We start from the raw sequence: 24,855 nt of genomic DNA, 5'->3' as shown, positions 1-24,855 counted from the left end.
AAATATGAATGGATAATATCAACAGTTGAAGTGTAATTAGCTGTTCAACCAACTGTGGTTTTCCTGAAGATCTAGGCATTATATATATATTTTTTTCTTTAGTTTGTTACATTCTTATATATTATTTATAAAATCCCCCCCCCCTCTTCAGGCACATAAACTTCTTTAGAAAGATAAAACACCAAAATTTCACTATTTTTGGCTGATTCTTGTAGTTAAAATTCCATATTGCTCTCTTAGAAAAACAATAGCTTTCCTTAATGAAATATTAAATCAAATTAAAATATTGAAATATGAATGAATAATTGAAATTATTATTGTTTATTATCCAAAAAGGGGAAGAAATAATATACGTCGTGTGTAATCTTAATTTTTCATGATTTTCAATTTTTCTTACTGAATATCACACTGTATGGTTTTGTTTGGAGATTTATTCAAGTAAAAATTTATTCATTCACCTTGTTTTTTTTTTTTTTTTCTCTCTCTCTTTTGGCTCCAGCAATGTCAAATTCACGAAATCTAAGCTCATCATAAAAACATCTACAGTGGATCGTTCATGAATGGGTAGAATTCACCTTCAGCTCTCTTATCAAAGTAGCTTGAAAGCCTAGTTTTTTTTCCCGTTCTTGCAGTATCTTCCTCAGTCACTTAGAATGCTTTTGTTTTTTTTTCTCCCCCTTTTTTTATTCTATTCTATTTATTTATTTTTAATTGTAGTGGTCAAATTTAAAAAAATTAATTCGCCACGGCGATCTCTTCGTCTTGATCATCCATTTTTCCCGCTGATACCAAAACAAAAAGCTGAACGTCCAGAAGCCACCTGCAGATGGCGCTCTGGAATTCCGCTCTAGAATTCCGCGTTGTCTTTTCTGCTCTCAAAACCACCCGTTGCGCGGAAATACGACTGAATCGGAAATTCCGTTCATGCCGACGCTTTCGGTTTTCCGCGCATGTGGAGCCCAGGCCTAAAAATGGCACGAATGGAACTTGCCATCCATCGATGCCACTTCCACTGTCGTATTCCCAACACTACTCACGCTGCGCTCTCTCCAAATACAGGAGGTTGATGTGCCGATATTTTGAAAAAATATATGCACTTTTCCATTCAACAGGACGATGAACATAGCAGGGTACTCCAAAAGCAATGTCTTGTCGCAGAAGATGCTCTAAATAAATTAAGCAAAGTTGAATGAGTTCTCTTTAGAATTATGGAGCAAAAGCTGGAAATTGGAATGTAACATGCTATACTTTGGTGAGGCATGAGACCAATCAATAGATTGTCATTTTTCTGTATTAAATTCATGGTTGCGATGCGCTAGAACTTGCAGGTAGAGCCATTTTCATTTAATCTCCCCCTTTTTAATCAGAACCCCTGAAGCATTGCATATGCTCTTGTTTTTGCTTTCGAAACGTTACATTATGAATAAATACTAACATCTTGCTAGAAGAATTACTGTGGTTTATACTTTGATGAATTAATCTTTTAATGCAATTTTGATGGTATCTAGTGCTACCTCACTTGAAAAGTCCCAAATACTACTCAATCAATTTATTAAAAATGTGGATTAGATTAAACTTTAAGACAGCAAAATTTCCTTTTAAATGAGACCAGAAGTTTTGGTGTCAGAAAAAAAAAAAAAACTTTTTTGTTGAAAATCGCTGTTTTTCTCAACTTTACCCTCATTGAACGGTTTGATATTATCCGATTGTGTTGAAACTTTGAAAATCACATTTTCTAATTATTAAAGAAAAAAAAAACCTATTTAAAAAAAAAATTCTAATTTATTTAAAATAAATGTATTTTTGTAGCTTTTAATTTTTAAAAATTATTTTATTTCATTTTAAGGACATAAAAGTAGAATTATTATTTTTTGAACGCGAAAAATAATAGGAATTAATTTCTAATTAAAAATTGTGCTCCAACATTAAATTTTGCTTTGTAAAAAGAGTTAAATTTGCTGTACAATAAACACAAATTAATCAATATAAATCGTAATGTTTAATGCAGAAATATTTTCATAAAATGATTTTGAAGTGTAATTTTAGTTTCAGTTTCCCATCCAAATTTGGCGAATTTTCTGAAAAATAGAGGCTTAGAAACAAATAAATACATTTATGCAAACAAATTAAAAAAAAACGATATTTAAAAATGGCAAATTTGCGGGTAAAAAAACTGTAGACACGGGTTTTAGGATTACACGGAATTCCTTCTAAAAACAAAAAAGAAAAAAAAATGTATTTTAAAATGCATTTTTTGATAGAGTAACTCAGGGTATCACGTCTCGCCATGTAAAACTCCCCAGCAAATGTTTTTCACGATTTTAGCAACAGAATGTGCCTGCGTCAACTTTTTCAAGAGTATTTGCGCATAAAAAAGTTTTACACACACATTACAGTCATTTTCAACTATTTTTTGGAGGTACAGCTTTTTGGTTACAGCTTTATAGCAAAGCTTTCTATATTTTCATTTTGCTAGAATAAAAATGATTTTGATTTTTCATTTCATTGCTCATATTATAGTTTGTACTGATTTGCATTAATTTAGTTAATTTTAAATACTTTTTTTTTCTTATTGTAACAAGTTTAGTGATGTTACCTCAAGTAGAATATTTAATCTGATGGAATAAGAAGAGATACTTGACTGTCAAGGTAATATGTTCTAAAGCTGCATTTTTTTTCCAATAAAAAATTTAATTCCTAGTTTTTGATAGATTTTATACAGTATATGGAACTACATTAAGAGAGGCAGGAAGTATTATCTTTTATTTTTCTCAACAAAAAAATTAAAAAAAGAAAGTTTCTGCTTATGTGGGGCGTGATTCCCCAACTTACTCTATTGGTACACTGTAAAACATTATGCTTATTCAAAGAGTTAATTACGCACCTAATACAAAACTTTATGTCTAGAATATTTCGGATGGTATTCTGAGTAATCTGCATAAACGCTTACTTTTTGACCTTGAATGTCTAAGTCGTTACTCATAATAGATTTGTTACTTAAATCAAGTTTTAGTTTTTTTGAATTTTTAGATTTCCTGGATGAAATGTTTCGATTCGAAATGCAAAAACAATTTTCTACATAATTTTTTTAAAATAAAAATGAAATAGTTTCTCACATGGCAATTGAAATATATAATTAGCAATGTAGCGTTAAAAACATGGAGCAACTCGAGCAAGACAACTCAAGAAAACATATATTTTTTTTAAAAAATGAAGTCTTTTTCAAAATTAATTGCGTTAAGGGAGCCGATTTCAGTTTCGTCCGGGGCGCAAAAACGTCTTCCGCCGGCACTGGTACTGCTACTATAATTCATTTATAACCATGAAAAAATCAGCTACATTGAGAGAGAAAAAAAAAAAAAAATCAGTGATCAAAAAAAAAAAAAAAAAATGTTTTAAAATCAATGTTGCCAACATTGATTTAAAAAAAGAAAAAGGAAGAAAATCAAGCATCGTGTTTTATAACACATTCATTGAACAGTTGAAAAATCTAAACATACATACTACAAATGAATAAACTACACAACATTCGGCTTTTATTCAATGCTATACTACCATAAATATTTAAGTTGAAAATTTGCAGGTGTGGTGATCGTGTTGTTTGTCCTTTATTTTTTTCAAAATGTATTAGCAGTTAAGTAACAATATCAATTAAGAAATTTTAGAAAAAGCATTTAAATCTCCCTGATTCAAACAAAATTAATAAAATATAACGCATTTTTTCTGTTTGTCTTTAGACATCAAAATGATTAGAGAAATATTTGTATCATTTTCTCACTACGTTCAAAAAATATTTACACAAAAATGTTCACTTTGAAATGTTAGTGACGGCGATAATGATGATGACGGTGAAATCAAAACTTTTTTTTTTGTTTTGTTTTCTTACAATTTCTTCATGTAACAATTTTCTAAGTAAAGTACAGTCACTGACTGCAAAATGAGGATGTTTTTCTGCGGACGATAACAAAATGGCGAGGAATATATGACATGAAGCAATGAAAAACCCTTCTGTACTCTTCATGATTTTCCTTTTTTCGGTTGCAGCATCCATCTGAGCTTAGGGTTATTCCTAATTTGCTCAATAGCATCTTCATATGCTGTATTCCTTATCACAGGTGGTCTAAAGATTGGTATTTTTTGCTTTTTTGTTTCAGGTCTAACGACTGGTATTTTTTGCTTATTTATGTCAGGTTGCGTTTCATTCTTCTTGTTCGTTGTATTTGATGGAAGAACGACTCGATTTTTCTGACCAATGGCAATGTCAGCACAAGCTCGAAATGTTTCTTGTTGGCCACAAGAGAGAGCAAAAGATCCATTGTTGCATTTGCCCCAGTTGTTTCCTAGAAAGAAAAATAAAAATGAAAGACAACTATAAGATACGGATTTTTTTTTTTGCAAACTAGTTATACGCGCAGGGCCAGATTAAGACATGGGCACATGCCCAGGGCACCAGAGTTGGAAGGTGTACCTTAAGTTGAAAAAAAAAAAAATGAAGCAATTTCATATCGCAAAATTTCAGTAGCAAGATATAAATATTAGAAAAAAGTAATATATATAAATGAAACTAAGAGTATATCTAGTATATTAATGCATGTGTGCATGTTCCCTATACGAATTCATAGTTTACGTCGGATCTCGACCAAATTTGCCAGAGAGGTACTTGGGCACCCGAGAAGGAACGTAAGGGGGGGGGGGGGGAGGGGTTCGAACGCCAAAAAAGAACAGAACCGTTCGAATTTTAATTTTATTGCCCGAAAATGGTTCTTTCTAATAGAAATAATAATCCGATCATTTCGATTTTAATGCCATTCGAAAGTCCTTGAAAAATACCCATCGAAATTATTCACTTCCTTTTAATTAAAAAAAAGGCTGTAAAATCGCTGAGAAAAAATTAAAAAAGCACTTTTAAAGCCTAATGGAACTCTATTTTCATATCGGAAAACAATCGTTTGCGCGATCTCATTTTTAATTAGCGTTCAGAAGGTTGCCACTTTTTTTTCTCCGCTGTGATTAAATAATATATATATATTTTTGTTTTGAGGTAAAAAGTTCCCCTCTTGATTATTAATTGGCGATTTATTTTCTTTCTTTTTTTTTTCTTTAGGATTTTCGTTGTATTTACGGAGGGTCGCGTTTAATTTATTCGAGAATTTTTGATTTGCCGTTTTCTTTCTTTAAGAATGATTATTTTGACAGGAAATTTTACAGTATTTTTTTTTTCTCTAATTGAAACCCGATTGTTGAACATACGTCACTTGACAAAACTTTCATTTTCGAGGTAGACCATGCAAAGCCGGGCAACGCAGCTAAGAATAAAAAAATCTCACTCACAAGATCCAAATCTATACTAATAATATAAAGCTGAAGAGTTTGTTTTCTTATCTGAACCCGCTAATCTCAGGAGCTACTGGTTCAAATTGAAAAGTTTTTTTTGTGTTGAATAATCCATTTATTGGGGAAGGCTATGGGCTTTTTTTTTTTTTAAATCAGATTGACCGAAATATTTGTAACTGCAAATTAAAATGTTTAATTAATTGCTTAGTTCTATGAATTCGTAATAGATGGCGGGGTAGGTTTGGTTCTATGAATTCTTAATAGATGGTGGGGTAAGTTAACTCATTGAGAGGGTGCTGGCTGACAGTGTCGATAGCTGCTAGGAACCATATCGTGCGGCTCTGACGCAAGGTCGGCTACGCTATTGTGGGACTGTTGTGGTCAGCGAACTGATTTTTGAATGCGTTTTTTCTTCGATGTTCAGATACATAATTTGATTTCGTAGGATTTTGCTATTGGGTTTTGTTTTCCCATATGTCTTCCTATATTTTTGTTCCTATAGTTCAAGATAGATGTGTACGCATTTTAGTTGAAGAAAAATGATCATTTCACATCAGAAGGGCGTGGAATTTTTTTATTCATCGGACTTCCTTTAAATTCTTAGCACGGGCATCGCCGTGGGGGTACTGCTTGTCTAAAATATTTTATTACATCATTGTATAGAAGAGCAGGGGGAGGGAGAAAACACCAGATACAGTTCGAGCCCAGTGCTTTCAAAATCATAGTCGGGACCTGTGTACGTAACACAAAAATGTGTTTTTACGTTCGTTTTTATAGCTTAGGGGAGGGTGGCCCAGAGCGGGTAGGTTTTCAAAGAACGCTCGAACATTGTAGTTTTTTTTTTTAAATTTTATCTCAACAATTTCGGTTTTATTTCCTAGCAGGGTTCTTGAACTTCGAAATTAAAAGTAATTTTTGCATCATTTCAAACCCAATATTCATTTATTATCAAACATTACAAACACTTGAAAAACCCGCTTTGCCCAACTAATTGTGATTTGATACATTTGCCAATCAAATATGAAGTTATAAATGATTAAAATAATTGACTAGCTACCTGCCGTTATAAAAAATATATAAAAAAGTTGTACTTATCCAATTTAAAGTCAGCACATTTGTTTATAAAACATAAAGAAATAACTGATTAAATTAATAAACTAATTGCCATCCAAAAAATAATTTTGAAAGTTATACTTATACTTATCTTATTTAAATAGAAAATCTCAGTCAGCAATTATAACCTTAAATTTAAAAAAGGAAATATGCGAAATGACTATCGTAGTTTGTAGATAGATGGTGTCAGAATAACGTTATATTATTGACAATCAAAAAAAAAAAAAGCTGGTCAAAAGTTACAAAACTTAATTTTTTTTTAGAAATGTACCATTGTTTTTATTTTAAGCCTGGTTGCGCAATGCCTTTCACTGCTGCTTAATTTGAGACTGATTAAAGCTCTGGGGTGCTCGTGTAAACACGACATACGTATGCATCGCCGCTTACACACCATGGGGGGGGGGGGTATACGAAGGCGTACCCGCTTTGGACGACCTACCCATTTTGGGCCACCCTGCCCTACGTATTACAAAAATGTGTTTCCATGTTCGTTTTTATATGCCGAGTCTTCGGTAGGGAGCACACATACAATCATATGCCAGTACAACCTCGTTTATCCATGACTAACTGGACCAAAGACAATCCGGATAAACAAAAATCCGGATTATCCAGGTAACATAGGTGAAAAGCGAAACACATTCTTAAATAAACACTAATATTTTTTTATAGCAAAAAACAGAAAACCACATGGGATTGTTTCTCGCAAACACTTTATCATTTATAAGCTGATTCAGCTTATTCATCAGCTGAAGTGGTGTCAGACTGATGTTCCATACACACCATGTTTTTACATTACAATAATTTACTGCAAAGCTATGCAGAAGCTATATATTACATCAAAATAAAAGGCGAATATTTGGTGCATTTATAGCATTATAGCTCCGTTCTTGCTTTCACAAGTTAAAATTACTATTAAATCGAAGATTTTTTTTTTTTTGTAATCCTACAACTTGATTCGGATCGACCAGAGGTCGAGATAAACAAACTTCTACTGTATTTTGACTTGAAAATTGATAGTTACAAAATATTTTTTTCCCACACTTCGACAGCTCATAAATTTCTTTGAACTTTTAACATTTTCGCGCACAGTGACTATACCGAGTCTATAGTCACATAGTAAACAAACGAACAATGGCTATCAATTCTAACCACATGAGCTCATTGAGGTAACAATTCATAAAAATCAGTACTGGTGGCAATACTACATTCATTCGATTATGCTCTCTGTTGATGTGCTAATTTCGGTTCTTTTCGACACAACTGCGAACTTTCAGTCGTAAACTTTATTTCGGTAAAAAATTTGAGTTGTTAAATGCATTGTGGCATAACAACTATTGATTCATCTACCGTCTGTACAGTACAAGTCACACAAAAGCACACGAAAAAAATTACTAGTTTCGCAAATGTTTTCAAAAAACTCAAATGCAGTTACAGAGGTTATAGCCATTGCCCGCTAACGGCAGGTACTTATGACCTTGAACTTTCTTTTTTTTTAGCCTACTCTTCTGTAAAAGTAAAAGAAACACAAAAAGGCATGAGCGAAGACTTAATTCATTTTTATAACATCGTTAAAAACATTTAAAAAAATCAAGAAGTATTCGCAAAAAATAAATCAAGAAGTATTCGCAAAAAAATATATCTAGTCGTATTTATTGACTTTTCTGTTCCTTTCATTTAAAAATGTTTAAGGGATTATTATTATTATCATCTCTATACTCTGATTCGAAGTATTCCCCCCCCCCCCCTGTTTTTCAGCTTCAATCTTACCTTTTGATATATTTAGGGTGGAGGGGGGGGGGCGAGAAAACTTTAACTGCTGGCAGAACGGGGGGTAAACCGTTTTTTTTTGAATTTCAAAACAATTAAATTTAATTAAATGAAATTGGCATACTTACAAGCATAAAAAATGCTGAATATTCAGTTAGGCAGCAAAAATGGATATGTATTACCTAATCTCCACCGAAGAACTGCTTCACATAAGGAGACGTGGTTCACGCAAGAAAAATGTTGCACAGTTGTTCATCTATCTTTATCTTTACTAATAATAAAGCTGAAAGTGTGGATTTCTGTCTCTCTGAATCTCTGTCTGGATGCCTGTTACGCGTACAGCGCCTAGACCCTTCGACCAATTTTCATAAAATTTGGTACACTATTAGTTCTTAACATAGACGTGAGCACCTCGAAGCGATTTTTTGAAAATTCGATTTTGTGCTTTTTCTATTCCAATTTTAAGAACATTTTACCGAGCAAATTATCGTAACGTGGACGAATAAATTACCAAATTATCATAACGAGGAACCATAGCATGGGCGAGCAAATTAACGTAGCAAATTGCCGAGAAATTCATCATCCATTATTTGTAAATGTATAGGCAAACCAAATGACCTTTTAATTTTTCCGCTATAGGCAAAGCCGTGCGGGTACCGCTAGTGGTAAATAAGTTCAGTAATAATCTAGACCATCTGGTTTTATCACTTGTGTACGGAATTCAGACGGGGATTTAGAAATAAAATAACGCGAAATACAAGAACACTCGTGTCAGACCATCATCTTCTACAAGAAAGCCATGACACAGCAAATCCAAAATCCCCATGACGCGAAATTACTGTGATGTCAAGAAACCAGTGATGTGACTTTTTCATAAGAGGTGATGGTCAGACACATTCGTGTGCAAATTTGTCAGGAATCTTCGTCCATGTCAGACACAGGCAATTTCTTTAAGTGGTTAAGTAAGAGCTGTTAAAAAAAATAGCATTTTAAAATCTTAGTACAAAAATGGAAAAGGGTCATTCCATAGTGACTAACGTAACATTCGCAGCTGATTTTCAAACTCTTTTTACATACACCGGGAGTAAAAATAAATGTGTTTTGGTTTAATATGCAGATCTAGAATTTACAAGGTGACTATTTTTCATTTCTACCAAGAATTTGAAGCAAAATAAACGCTAGCAGGTGTTTTTTCACCGAAAAAGACATCGTGACTAACGTAACATTTTTGCAACCCTGAGAAACAATGCTTATGTTACGAGCTAATTTTTTCTGAAACTTACGCAGACATTTAAAGTTGGCCGATATATTTGTAAGAGGTAAACAATCTATTTTTAAAATCGTACTACAGATTTGTTACAGACGAATCTTTTTTGGCCCTAAATGGTACTTTTCCGAAAAACTGTGTGTGACTAACGTAACGTGACTAACGTAACCATCGAATAACAAGCAATGAATGCATATGAAAAACCTTTTATAATTAATTTCTTGCTCTTATATTACTTTTACACTTTTTAGGAACCTTCTTTGTGTTGTATTATAGTTTTTTCTTTACTTTTTTTCTATATTAGTGTAAGAAATTGAATGGAGGGATTCAGTTCAATTAACTCAATTTGAATGTGCGAAAAAAAAAAAAAACAAATAAAAAAAAACTGCTTTTACAAACTAAATAACATCATTCTTGGTCTAATTAAATCCTAAATATCTCTCTTTTAAAAAATTAACTTTTTGCAAGTTGGTAGTTTCACTGAATTCTAGTATTCTGCTGATATACTAGTTATCGTTAGAAGAAACTCCGTAGTATTTTTCAATGGCATATTATTTTTTAAGGTTTACTGATTCATCAAACGAATAGTGTTGTGCATCCTTTTGAATTAAAATGTAATATTGAAAAAAAAAAAAAAAAATATTCGAACGTTTTATCAGAAAGCATTTTAATTCCAGATATCACCGCAAATGTTTGAATTTCTAAATGATCATTCTTGCATTTTCTGAAATATATGACAGCAGCGCTTATTGTCACTGCATCATGTAACATCTTCAAATGTTTTCAACGAGCAGCCGTTACTTCATTTTAATAATAAATGGAGATGTATTTTCTAAAAAATAGAGACATTCTTCTTTGTTAAGACTGTATTTCTATTATCTTAATTCTTAAGCTTGGATTCTTGTGTTGAATGCACATTCAGCAGAGTACTCATTTTGCTTTACTCACTTTTTTCTTTTTTTAATAATTCTTTAAATTGGAAGTATCTTCATAAAGACCTTTAAAAAAGTATTTTTCTAAGTAAACAGAAGGTCTACAATGTAATATTACTGGTATTTTTCACCCTTTATTTTTTTAATCAATATAGAATGCCTACGTATTCAAAATTGTTCATGAATATTTACATTAAATTAAATAAATTTTAAATATTAGCAGTCATTTTAAAAATGTTACGTTAGTCACAGCTCAAATGTTACGTTAGTCACACTAATTATTTTACATCTACTGACACTAAAATGAATATTTTGCACTTTTAAAGTAGATATGACACAGATGTAAGAAAATAAAAAATGCTGTTTGGTTCAATCGTCTGGTTTAGTTTTTAAGCAGAAAATAGTACATTTTCGTGACTAACGTAACGTAAATATTTTCAGTGAAATAACCAAACTAATTAAAAGACTTATCTTATAATGCATGCAAAAAGAACAGTCAATTTCATTGGGCCAACATCTATTGATTTAGAATAAACATAATTCTTTTAAAAAATTGCAAAAAATTTTACATTACACAAGAAAACGTAGACGCATGTTTTTTGCACATGCTAAGCCTTTTCTACAACCTCGCACGTTTTGAGCCAGAAGAAAAACACCGAATGAAATTTTTGCAAACTGTTATTGAATTTATGTACTAGAAAGTATGCTGAATGAAATGATAGGTCACAATTAAGGCTTTGTGGAAAAAAAATTTCTGAGGTTGAGGTTGACATTTCTATGGAATGACCCAAAAAGATGTTTAGGTGACGTTACCTGCTGTGTAAGTCCATTGAAATACGCAATGTTTACAAGTAAGGCTTTTGGGCAATCTTAAAGAAAGCGTCACTCTGGATTTGCCATGATTTTCAACATAGTACTTTGTGCTCGTAGAGTTGACTACCTTCAGTACGTGCTTGTCCAAGCATTCTTGAATGACTTCCTTTTTAGGGTGCTTACTTGGGCAAACACGAAACATGAAATAGCCACGATGATTTGCAGTTATATCCACAACAGTTTGAATCACCTAAAGGAAGAAAAAAGAAGCATGACTACCTTTTTACATTTGTAAAGATCGATTGTAGTCTCGTCAATCAAAGTCTTAAAAGTCCGTACGTCCACTAAACCGAATATTACCTAGGCATTGTAAATTCAGCGCAACTGTCATTCTCAAAACGGCAATAAGTTCCATATGTTCGAACGACGGAAAGAGCAGCACGGGTTTTTGAACAACTTTATTGGAAAGACAAAACATCTACACTAGGTTACATCAATGTTGTACATCTTACTAAGGTTACATCAATGTTGCTAGTTACGCGCGTGCGCACTGTTGTGTCGTTGCGCACTCTGGTGGTGGGTTGAATGAATTTAGGGCTGAACATGCCGCCCACCTTGAAATATTATTTCAACATATGCAACAATATGGATTAAAAGTATGCTTTAATTAGTGTTTAGATAGGTAAGAGACATAATTTTGTGATGTTTCTCTTGAATACACCATCTGATGTTTTCACAGTGACTACCCTAACCATATTGTCACTGCCAGGGTGTAACTGAGTCACTCGGCACATTTTCCATTTAGTAGGAGGCAAATTGTCTTCTTTCAAAAGACACAGATCATTTATTTGAAGATTTTTTTTTGGTAATAACCATTTTGGCCTCTGTTGTAATCTACATAAATATTCCTTATGCCATCGTTTCCAAAATTGTTGAACCATTTTCTGAATAATTTGCCACCTGGTTAAATGCGAAATGTTGGAGTCAATATAACTTGGTTCAGGAATACTTACTAATGGTCTACCAATAATGAAATGACCAGGCATTAATGCTGACAGGTCATTGGGATCACTAGACAAAGCTGTTAATGGTCTAGAATTAAGACAAGCTTCAATTTGGGCTAAAAGTGTTTCAAATTCTTCATAAGTTAATTTTATATCCCCAACAACACGTTTTAAATGAAATTTTGTAGATTTTATGCCTGCCTCCCAGAGACCACCCATGTGTGGAGCTCCTGGAACATTTAAATGCCAATTAATACCCTTTTCAGATAAAAAATTATTAATATTTTCATTGTAACTCTTAGTCTTAGCGAGCTTTTCAAATTCCATGAGTTTACGTTTTGCGCCAATAAAGTTAGAACCACAATCACTATATATGTCACTGCATTTCCCTCTGCGAGAAATAAAACGTTTCAGAGCTGCAATGAACGCGTCTGCTGAAAGATCAGTAACTAACTCTAAGTGAATAGCTCTAGTGATAAAACAAACAAAAAGAGCAATGTATGTCTTGAATGTTTTAGAGCCTCGTCCTTTAGCTGTTTTGATTTGGAACGGGCCTGCATAATCTACACCACAACGAGAAAATGTAGGAGCAGGAGAAATGCGTGTGGGTGGCAAATCACTCATCATTTGATTGGTTACAGTTGCTCGAATTCTGCAACATTTAACACACTTTCTTATAAAATGCCCAATGATATCCTTAGCACCAATAATCCAGAACTGTTCTTGAATACATGATAGTAAAAGTTGTGTACCAGCATGCAATAGATTTAGATGATAGTGTTTAATAATGAGATCAGTTAAAATATGTTTCTTTGGAAGTAAGATGGGATGTTTTTGGCTGTATGCGACGTTTGCATGTCGCAAGCGGCCGCCCACCCTCAAAATTCCTGAAGCATCGAGATAAGGATTGAGAGCTAAAATTTTGCTTCTACAAGATAAAGTTTGATTTTTGTTAAGTGCACTGATCTCATTAATAAACTCTGAATTTTGTACAAGTTTAATTAAAACACACATAGCATTATTAATTTCTATTGTCTTTAAAAATCCAGAAATCTTATTACGTGAATTTTTACAGTTGTGAATGAATCTTAAGCAAAGAGCTACAACACGTTTAAGGGTAGAAAGGGATGAATAACGGTTAAACAAAGTATTAACTTCTGATGTATTATTGATTGCAGTTGTTGATTGTATCGTATGCAAACGTTCCTCTGGCACAGGCTCTGGGATTGGAGGTGTTGGTGCACTTACCTGTAGAGGCATAGGTTCATGTAAAAAACTTGGTCCTGTAAACCATGATGAACTCAGTAGCGCTGATGATGACATGCCACGGCTGGCGTGATCAGCTGGGTTTAATTCACTACTTACGAAGAACCACTGGGTCGGTGATGAGAGATTTTGGATTTTAGCCACCCTGTTGGCTACAAAGGTTTTCCACTTGCTTGAGTGAGATGCTAACCAAGAAAGAACAATATTAGAGTCTGTATAGAACTGCGTGTGTGCTATGTTGGTATTCAATGCTTTGCAGGTAAAATCCATTAATTTTGTGAGTAATAGAGCACCGCAAAGTTCCAACCTTGGAATGGAAACGGTTTTGAGTGGAGCTACTCTGGTTTTTGATATTACGAGCTGCACATTTGTTTTTTCATTCTCTTCAGTAGAACAGGAGTAAATAACTGCTGCGTACGCTTTTTCCGATGCATCACTGAAGCCGAATAATTTGAGTTCATTGCTATCACCAGTCGACAAAAATCTTGGAATTTTGACATATTTTACAGACATCATGTCTTCTGCAAGTTCTGTCCATTCGCGTGCGATGTCTGGAGGAACGTTTTCATCCCATTGCACTTGATATTTCCACATTTTTTGCATCATGATTTTAGATTTGATTGTGATGGGTGACAACCATCCAAGAGGGTCAAATGTTCTGGCGATGGTTGAAAGAAGTGTTCGTTTTGTTAAAGTACTTTCTAGAGGTGTGGTGTTTACTTTGAACCGGAATGTGTCTGATGCTGGATGCCGCAGGACACCTAATGTTTTGACAGTCTCATCACTATCTATGTTCAACGCGGTCTTTGAAGAACGTAAATCTGAATCAATCGAATTTATGAGCTCTTCACTGTTGGATGCCCATTTTCGTAGAATGAAGCCTGCACTTGATAGCATGTGCATCAATTGTTTCTGCAATTCAATAGCTTCTGAGATTGACTTGGCTCCAGACATTAAATCGTCAACGTAGAAGTCCATGATGGCTGCTTTGGAGGCCATTGGAAATTGATCTGCTTCTTCCACTGCCAATTGTTGTAGACATCTAACAGTAAGGTACGGTGCTGAAGCTGTGCCGTATGCTATTCTTGTTAGACGAAAATCTTGAATTGGCTCCAACCGATGAATTGCGCCAGACTATTCTCTGAAAGTCTGCGTCTTGTAGGATAATTTGTCTGTACATTTTTTCTATGTCTGCAGTCATCGCTATCTTGTAAGTTCGAAAGCGAAGAAGTAATGTAGTGAGATCACTTTGTAGCTGTGGTCCCACCATTAAATTGTCATTAAGAGATATACCGCTGGATGATTTTGCAGAACCATAAAAAACAACCCGAAATTTATCTCCGGTTTTATTGGGAACTGCGTGGTGAGGGAGATAAAAGCTGGAAGTTGCCGGAACATCAATTTCGTTGTCTGGAATTAGTTCCATATGTTTTAAGTCCTGATAATCTTGCATGAATTTGTGGTAATGTTTTGAGAGGGATTGATTTTTAACAAACCTACATTCTATTTGTTGTAGCCTATGCACGGCTATGTCTCGAGACGATCCGAGTTCATTGATTGTTTCACGGAACGGTAGTTTCACCACAAATCTGCCAGTAGAATCACGGGAGAATGTTTGTTTAAAATGGTTCTCACATGCGGCTTCCTCTTCCGTATAAGGATTTGTTTCTGAAATTTCTTCCAATTTCCAGAACTTGTCTAGCTCATACTCAATGGCATTATACTCGAAACTTGCATGATTGGAAATTACAGTTTGTGATTTGGAATTTGACTTGCTTTCAGTTTTTCCTAGAATCACCCATCCGAAAATGGATTCTAGAGCGACTAATGATTGTCCTGGGACTTTTGTCTGTCCGCTAAGCATTATTTCATTAAATACATCTGCACCCAGCAGTATGTCTATAGGGCCCGGTTGATGGCAATTTTTGTCTGCCAGTTGTAAGTGTTTGAAATTACTTAAGACGGATGCATCCACTTGATATTGGGGAAGGTCACAAGTTATTTTAGGTATAATGAACGCTTCTGCTGTGATAGTAGCATTTTTGTAAAATAGTGATGTGATTTGTATTTGAACTGAACCTGTAACTTTGCCCACTTTCTGTGAACTCAAGCCATCTACGCTTATGTTTATTCGATTGCGTTTTAATCCCAGAAAATTTACACAACTTTCCCGGATAAATGTGCCCTGACTAGCAGAATCGATCAGCAGTCTGAAAGTGTGTGAAATGCCATTGATGTCTTTGACATAAACAACTGCAGTAGGTAATAGCACACATTGTGTGTTTGGAGCAACTGTGCTATTGCTACTAATAATTGAAAGCATTTCATTTTCTGTTTGTGATTGAGATTTTGTTTCATTTGTGTTTTTTGCGCACAATAATGTGTTATGTGGCTGAGAACAATTTTTGCAATTTCCCGCTCGACATTTTTCAATTCGATGAGTTTTATTTGATTTCAGACAATTAGCGCATAAGTTATTTCTTTTCACTACGTTCCATTTTTCCTTCAAGGGCAGCTCCAAAAAAGTATTGCACTTAAATAATCTGAAATGAGACTCACTTTTACAGAAAACGCATATGTTAGCAACCACTTGAGCTGAATGAACTGATTTATGGGTTTTCTGACTTCGAAAGGATCCCCCGCTCTCAAAGTTTGCATTGGATTTCTCCTTTCTGGCCTCCCTTAACGCTAAAGACGCTAAAGCATCTGCTCTGCTTAGTGTGAAAGATTTGAACTCATCGAATGAAGGAAATTTTTTCGCATGTTCTAGCGTCCAAACGCGAAGTGTTTCTGAATCTAGTTTTCCTTTTAATAGGAAAATAATAATTGTATCCCAATGCTCTACAGGCTGTTTTAGGATTTTTAATGTATCTATGCATTGTGATGTAGTGTCAATTAATTTCCGTAACCCTGCGGCTGATTCCTGTTTTAATATAATAGGTTGAGAAATTAATTCGTTTAAAGCTGCATTTATGATTTCTGATTCGTTTTCATAACGATCAGTAAGCGCCTTCCACGCTCTTTCATAATTTTCATTTGAAATTTGAATCGATTGTAACAAGGTAGCTGCTTCACCCTTAACAGAAAGTTTAAGATACTGTAATTTTTGACAGTTACTTAATGATTGATTGTTTCCTACACTTGCTAAAAATAAATCACGAAATGAAATCCAATCAAGATAATTAGAAGTAAACACTGGTAACTCTACACGCGGAAGTTTGAGGCTATTGACATCTGAATTTACTGTGTTTTGAGATATATTTACATTAATGTCGTTAACAGTGTTATCGCTTACACATTTCTTTTGTTCATTTTTTAAAGTGATTTTTAACTCATCTAATTTTGAAAGCAATTCATGCATTTCTTGTTCATATTTATCAAATTCTGTGTCTAAACAAGTTGTTAGAATTTCATCATTTAAAGTATTTATCTCACTATCTAAAGAAATAGCACTATTTTCGAATACTTCTATATCAGACAGAGAAATACCCTTGACTTGCGAATTCTTTACTTGGGTAGTTAATCTAGTTAGCTTACCTTTTGTTATTTTTTTCCTCTTTAAAAGGGGCTCCATGTTAAGGACGTGACCTTCCTCAATGAGTGCGATGCTTGTTTCGTCTTTTGCTTTACTCGTTCAAGAGTGATGAATATGAACTGCTTGTTTTATAACAGTTTGCACGTTGACTGCTACACATCATCCTAAACTTGATTGACTATTGCTGTGGCTCGACGGACCATGTGCGAACGATGGAAAGAAAAGCACTGGTTTTTGAACAACTTTATTGGAAAGACAAAACATCTACACTGAAGGTTACATCAATGTTGCTAGTTACGCGCGTGCGCAATGTTGCGTCGTTGCGCACTCTGGTGGTGGGTTGAATGAATTTAGGGCTGAACACCATACATACAGATTAAGAAAAAAAGGGCAGAAAACTGATTAGTACGCTTTTACAGAAATTACGAAAGTGGTAACTCAAGAATTTAGAAGAAGACGTAGTTCCCTAAAATTTCAGAAAAAGGTTCATATTTTTTATCTTCCGTCTTCTCAAGGTGACACGTAAGCATTTCAATGCCTACATCAGAGGGGTGGGGAGGCTCTCGGGTAAAAATGATGGCCCCACATGCCTACATTCGTAGAAAACTAAACAATATTATTTGGTTTAAGAGATCCATAAACAGAGAATTTTTGTCTACCATTAGGTCTTTTCTGTGCTTTTCGAAAAACTATCTGCCTTGCATCATATTGTCATAAATCGCTAAGTAAACGAGCGCCCGTATGGCAAAACGGCTAGAGCGCTGGACTGGGAACCCGAAGATTGTGATTTCGGGCCTCAGGAGCGACTTTCTCGTTTATTCCTCTTTTACTTTCCTTCTTTTCTCTAAGTTTGTAGAAATATGTAAATATTTGTAAATAGACTTAATTTGCATTGTTCTCGAATTTTCTTAAGTTTCTGTATGAAAACTCTCAAGCTGAGTTGGCAGTTGCGACCTTGGGTGCGTTCATAAAGTCGAACGCGTTTAACGAGTGAAGCGAGTTAACGAACGAGGCGTTCAAAAAGAGAACGCGTTATCTAACTGGGCGTTCAGAAAATGTAACTCGGTTTTAGTTTCGTGAAGCGAAATTCTTAACGAAGCTCACGACGGAGGGTGCGTTCAAAAAGTCTAACGAAACTCACAGGCTTAACGAACGATAACTCTTCGGTTTTTCGTTACCCGCGTTCACTTTTTGAACGATTAGTTAAAATTAAAGATGGCGGACGTTAGGTTAGCGGACGACGCAGATCATTGCTTTTTCGGAGGATATGTATTTTGAAGTTAGTGATGAAAAAAAGACTAGAGGATTCTTCTTTTGAATAAAATAAAGGGAGGAAAATAAATTTTCAGATTCCTTTCAACTAAATTTCACCTTAATTAAGACAATTGTTTAGATCCCATCATTGTTTCTTAGCACAGAACAACAAATGGTACTTTTTTTAAAAAAAGAAAAAAAAAATATGTTCCCACATATTCTATTTTCTGCCCTACTGTTTGCAAATATTGATAATTTCTAAAAAATCTTTAAAAAATTTATAGAAAACAGTCTCTTGTTTACTCTTAAATTGGTGTATCCCCGGTATATGCAGAAAAAGTCACGCCAACTCTTTTTCGATGGAAAACATTTCACTATAAATCTACTAACTTTTATAAAATCAGCTTTGACCTGACATAAACGAGATATTTTGAATTATTTCTTCATGAGTTACCGGAAAATGTAAAATGTGTTTTTGATTTAAAATTTCCGATCTCCGACATTTTTCCTCCGTTAAGAAATGATAGGCAAAGGTGTATTTAAATTATTTGACTAAAAGTAAAGTACAATGCATCGGTAAAGGCTAGTAAAATTCAAAATGCATTATTATTATTATTTTGTGTCATAGTTGTATAGAACAAATGAATAATTAAAGTATGAAGTATTTATTTCGATTTCTTTTACTGAAATTTTCTCAACCTTGCAAACGCTGATGTTTTATCGCTACAAGATTTCATATGCTCAACAATAAACACATTATAAACCGCACATATATCGCACTTAAAACATAAACATTGCTTGCACTGGGCGCCGCCATGTTTTCTAACTGAGCAAACCACCTCTTTCCTTCATGAGCTTCGTTAAGAATTTCGCTTCACGAAACTAACCGACTTTCTGAACGACCAGTTAGCTAACGCGTTCTCTTTTTGAACGCCTCGTTCGGTTAACTTGCTTCACTCGTTAAACGCGTTCGACTTTATGAACGCACCCGGAAAGAGGTGGTTTGCTCAGTTAGAAAACATGGCGGCCCCCAGCGCTCCAGCGCATGCAATGTTTATGTTTTAAATGCGATATATGTGCGGTTTATAATGAGTTTATTGTTGAGCATATAAAATCTTGTAGCGATAAAACATCAGGGTTTGCAGGGTTGAGAAAATTTCAGTAAAAGAAATCGAAATAAATTCTTCATACTTTAATTATTCATTTGCTGTAGACAACTATGACACAAATAATAATAATAATAATGCATTTTGAATTTTATTAGCCTTTACCGATGCATTGTACTTTACTTTTAGTCAAGTAATTTAAATACACATTTGCCTGTCATTTCTTAACGGGGGAAAAATGTGTTGGAGATCGGAAATTTTAAATCAAAAACACATTTTGCATTTTCCTGTAACTCATCAAGAAATAATTCAGAACACCTTGTTTAAGTCAGTTCATATCTGATTTTATAAAAGTTAGTAGATTTATAGTAAAATGTTTTCTATCCAGAAAGAGTCGGTGTGACTTTTTCTGCATATACCGGGCATACATCAATTTAAGAGTATACAAGAGACTGTTTTCTATACATTTTTTTTTAGATTTTTTAGAAATTAATAATATTTGCTAACACTAGGGCAGAAAATAGAATGTGTGGGAACATATTTTTTTTCTTTAAAAAAAAAGTACTATTTGTTGCTCTGTGCTAAGAAACAATGATGGACTCTAAAAATTATCTTAATTAAGATGAAATTTAGCTCAAAGGAATCTGAAAATTTGTTTTCCTTTTTTTATTTTATTCAAAAGAAGAATCCTCTAGTCTTTTTTTCATCACTAACTTCAAAATACATATCCACCGAAAAAGCAGTGATCTGCGTCATCTGCTAACCTAACGTCCGCCATCTTTAATTTTAACTGATCATTCAAAAAGTGAACGCGGGTTACGAAAATCCGAAGAGTTATCGTTCGTTAAGCCAGCGAGTTTCGTTAGACTTTTTGAACGCACCCCTTGTGTCCTGATGGCTCGCTTGTATAGAATAAACCAGCGTTCATCTCTACAGTGTAGTGTGTACTCAATCTACGTGGTACTTTATCAGTTTCATTGAATTTAATAAGCAAATGGTACAATATCAAAATCTACTCTGATGGCCCATTCGATGGGGAGAATTGCAGAGGTCAAGCAGCATTTTTTGCAAAATTCTTGATGTAACGACGTATGGAATCTTTCACGACACTCCAGCTAGCATGAACGCAAAATTACTGACCTTTATTGATGACTTGGTTTTCTGCAAGTCAATGGAAGAAGATATTTTCTGCATACGTTCTGATTCCAAGTCTGTTTTTCACTGTAAAAAATTCTACAATACAACAAGAAAATCTATAGGAAACTGGACTCCCATAAAGGTTTCTAGTAACGATGCAGTTTCTTCTTAAGTAATGTTGACAATGTTACTTAAGAAGAAGTTGCATGGTTACTAAAAACCTTTATGGAAGCAGTTTCCCAGAATTTTCAAGTACTACGGCAGTTTTTACTTCCTTTTACGAAGTAAAGGAAGTATTGTAGTCACGAAAAAATTTTGATCCAAAAATAGGCCTTAATTTCCATTTTGTTCGCCCCCGAATGAATGTTGAGTTCTTTTTTCAACCCGATCACGCGTGGATATATGTCTAAGAACGTATACACACACAAAATATCCATTTTGACGATCCCCGAATTAATTACAACGAGTTTTCTCGCGACGTCTGTATGTAGGTACGTATGTATGTGCGTATGTATACGTATGTGTGTATGTGCGTATGTATCTCGCATAACTCAAAAACAGTATGTCCTAGAAAGTTGAAATTTGGTACGTAGACTCCTATTGGGGTATTGTTGTGCAACTCCCGTTTTGGTTGCATTCGGATGTTCCTAAGGGGGTCTTTTACACGTTTTTTGGGGGAAATCATTGTTAATATCAAAAAAAATTCAAGTGGTGTTATTATTTGGCAAACACTTGGCGACATACTGCCAAGCTTTTGGTCGCCAAATTTTTTCGCCCACTTGGCAACAAAAACTTTGGCGTACTTTTTTAAAAAAAATTTGGTTTTATTTTTACCACTGTTGCCGATATTTAGAGAATTAACCATTGAATCACATTAAAATGTCCAATATTGAGAAAATTAATCTGTATAAAACCTTTTTTTTTTGTTTTGTTTCAGTTCGCAACAAACTTTGGGCAAAAATATTTAAAGTGTTTCTTTGCTTACTCCAAGGCACTACTGTTACCATTAAATTGGCGTAAAAAGAAGTCATGTGATGCACACATTACCTCGTTTTCAGTGTAATCCAGCACAATACGGACTATAACTTCCTTCGAAATCTGTGAACTGCCGAAAATCCTGGACAGGTCCGACGAGAGGCCCGGTCAATTTAGTCGAAAACTAGGGGCCCAACCCTTGAGGACCCTTGGTCATCAGTGTGGTTTACGATTTTTGTACCACTACCGTGTATTCTTACATTGATTGAGGTTTTCTTACATAGTCTTTTGATTTAACATACGCTCAGAGGGAGTAGTTACATTACTTAAGGATTCATGTCTTAGCAGAGCAATGCATGTATTTCCTATTCAACAGTTCTCTCTAATCGCAAAAATGGACAGTAGGAATGGTCATACCCGCTTAGATGGTTTCTCAAGCAGTCCTGCCATTATACTACCTGTTTAGTGTTTACCCATTGTAATGATGCAAAAATATAAATGGTATTTTTCAAAATTATAAATGTTGTTCTTTTACTAGTTTTTTTTTTTTTTTGAGCCCTTCATTTTGTCATATTATATGTTAAGTGCCACAATACGATTTTTTTTACAGCAGTTTGCAAAAAAAAAAAAAAAAGGAAGAAAAAAACTTGTACTATTTTCAGATTTTTTCCTTAAAAAGTTATTTGCTCTACCTGGCCAGTTTTGTAACTTCTGACAATGATTCCTTGACCATATTTCCCTCCAGCTTCGTTCGGTCTTGGAGTCGGTAAGTGCCATGGATCCCCGCAAACTCCACATTTGCCATTATTTTTCTTCCACTGAACCTGCAACGAAAATGAAAAGATCAATATTTATGCGAAGAAACGTTTTATTATAGAAACATAACTACTAAAAGACACCACTGGCGGAAAAGGAAGTTGTCAGATATAAGGGGAGAGTCTACAGAAGTTGGACAGCGTGAGAAAAAATTTCACTTTCAGCAGAAAACTATTTCAAGGTCACGGAGAAAAATGAAATCTTAATGAAACTATACCCAACCACACATGTTTGATAGTACCAGCTGAGCACAGCCCTACTTTTCTTTCAGGTTTTAGCGAATCAAAATGCAATGTTCGTCAAATTCAATCTTCGCAAATCTTGTTCCAGCCCTCCTTCGCATTCATCCCATTCACCATTTTAAAGGAGATATCGTCTCGGATAGGGGGGAAATGATTGCAGTGCATAGTGCATTGAAAACATTTTTATTTTTCCTTGTTGGCAACCAGTAATCAATCTATTTGTATCAGTAACTTTATAGTTTAGGACAAAAACGCAAAAAAAAAAAAAAAAAAAAAAAACTCTTTACGTTATAACTTAAACACACTTGAAATTACAAAACATATAAACCTGTGTTGTACCTTGGGACACTTTTCATATTTTAATTTTTAACGTCAATTATTTGAATTAAATTTAAAATCTAAAAGTCACATTAAAATACGTCAACATATTTCTATGCAATATATTTTTTAAAACTCGGACAGTTTGAAAATAAAATATTGCCAGCTATTTAAAGTAAAAATTCCAAGTTGTCCCAAGGTACAACAGACAATTGTACCTTGGGATACATCCTGTTGTACTATGGGAAAGCCTTCATGATCCAGGGAACAGACATATACTTGAATAACTTTTGCACCAAAAAAAAAAAAAAAGAATTTTTTTTTCATGGTAATGAATTAAATCAGGAATAAGAAATCATGAAAAAAATTTTTAAGTACTTCCTTAAAATAAAATTCAGTTAATTAGTTTTACAAATACAAAGACAGAAAATGAAATAAAAATGAAGAAAATACAGTGGTGGTAAAAAAAAAAATTCATCACCCGCGCCGCAAAGGAGAGGAATATCATCCTGACTGCATTCAACACACAGTCAAGCATCCCGTATCCCAGATAATTTGGGGACGTATTTCTGATCAAGGAGTTCGTGGGTTTCACTTTGTGCAAGGAAGAGTAAACGCTCAGGTATATATTGGCATTTTGAAGGAGAAATTGCTTCCTACTATCCGGGATCACTTTACTTCAGTTCCAAACGTCATTTTCCAGAATGATTCTGCTCCGTGCCATAGGGCAAAACTGGTAAGTAACAACTCAAAAACCTTTATCCTGCCATTAGACTTAAATTGACATGGGGTTAAGTAATTTTTTTTCTCTAAACTCACACGCAGGTTCAGAATTGGAAAAATGAGCATGGGGTCAGCAGTTTGCCTTGGCTCCGAATCAGCCTCGATCTACGTAAACAATTATCGGATTCCTGCTGTTAAATCTTTGTTTCAGAAGTTTTGCAGAATTTCACATATATTCATCGTTACCAAAACTCTCACATAATCCCATTGTTGTGAAAATGTGAGGGTGATGCAATTTTTTTTTACCAGCACTGTTATTTACTTTGGAGTCATGAAATTTTCTTTCTCTCACAAAATCGTCAATTTTACTCATTTGATGCTGATTTTTACTGTGGCACTATTTAGTGGTGAAGGTAACTATTAGAGATTACAAAAACATGACTTCTAAAAATAGATTCTTAGAAATTAGCTGCGTCCCAAGGTACAACACTCTCCCCTACACCTTGCAAAAGTTTTATCTACAGTAGCGTTGAAAAATGAGAAATTGCCATTTAAAGTCGTGAGTCTCATAGGTTTGATTCAGGTGGGACTTTTTCAGAATTTTGTACGAAATATTTCCATTGACAAACTACCGTAAAACATCGTACTTCGGTGAAATATGTGACAAAGACCCACCAGGTGACAGTCAATTTTCATAAAAAGCGCAGCTGCGACTTTTGTGCTTTAGCACGGCAGTATAGCTCATTACATTGCTAATACGTTTTCATGTTTCTTCGATTTTATTATTCAGCATCGACAAAATTTCATTTCATTTTTTCATGCACTCCACGAAATCAATATTCAATGCTAAAAATTCAATTTTGAAAGCAAGGGGAGAGAATTATGCCTGTTGCCAAATGAGCAACTCAAAATTTTATTCGAGAAAATAATGTGCGATAAAAATGGATATTTTTTTAACGTGTATCATTTGCCAAGAAAACTGCTTACCTTAATTCCTCCGCAGTATAAGCCATCATCATCATAGTTAACTGGAGTATCATATCCAAATCTCCACATGCTTGAACGCGATGGTGGCTCCATCAAGCGGGCGTGACTGGATACGCTTGGCAGTAAATATGCATGTACCAAGGCAACTAATGAGATTAATTTCCTACTAATATTCGTTGTACCCATTCTGAAAAATAAATAAATTACTTAAGAAAAAGGAAAAATATTATAATCGAGATAAATCAATTGGTATACTCGATAATCTT

General features: G+C 34.3%; 1 protein-coding gene across 1 annotated transcript; it reads right to left on the bottom strand.

The window, feature by feature from the left end:
- Positions 1 to 4,017: 4,017 nt before the first annotated feature.
- On the bottom strand, positions 4,018 to 24,775 carry LOC129216337 (uncharacterized). Its single transcript, XM_054850548.1, has 4 exons — positions 24,590 to 24,775; positions 22,196 to 22,327; positions 11,227 to 11,476; positions 4,018 to 4,340 (listed from the first exon to the last, which is right to left on the bottom strand). Exons 1-4 carry the CDS (start codon positions 24,773 to 24,775, stop codon positions 4,018 to 4,020), a joined length of 891 nt encoding a protein of 296 aa, XP_054706523.1.
- Positions 24,776 to 24,855: the final 80 nt, after the last annotated feature.

Source organism: Uloborus diversus, chromosome 2 (genome assembly GCF_026930045.1).
Source record: "Uloborus diversus isolate 005 chromosome 2, Udiv.v.3.1, whole genome shotgun sequence".
NCBI classification, from domain to species: domain Eukaryota; kingdom Metazoa; phylum Arthropoda; class Arachnida; order Araneae; family Uloboridae; genus Uloborus; species Uloborus diversus.
The sequence above is the reverse complement of the archived record's forward strand: the minus strand, read 5'-3'. Positions and strand labels throughout refer to the sequence as shown.

What these genes read in the sequence shown, in the direction of transcription:
- LOC129216337 (XM_054850548.1), bottom strand. Translation starts at nt 24,775, where the DNA reads ATGGGTACAACGAATATTAGTAGGAAATTAATCTCATTAGTTGCCTTG. An exon ending in TATACTGCGGAGGAATTAAG is followed by an intron (nt 22,328 to 24,589) that starts GTAAGCAGTTTT and finishes TTTTCGTTGCAG; the next exon opens with GTTCAGTGGAAGAAAAATAA. An exon ending in GAAGTTACAAAACTGGCCAG is followed by an intron (nt 11,477 to 22,195) that starts GTAGAGCAAATA and finishes TTCTTCCTTTAG; the next exon opens with GTGATTCAAACTGTTGTGGA.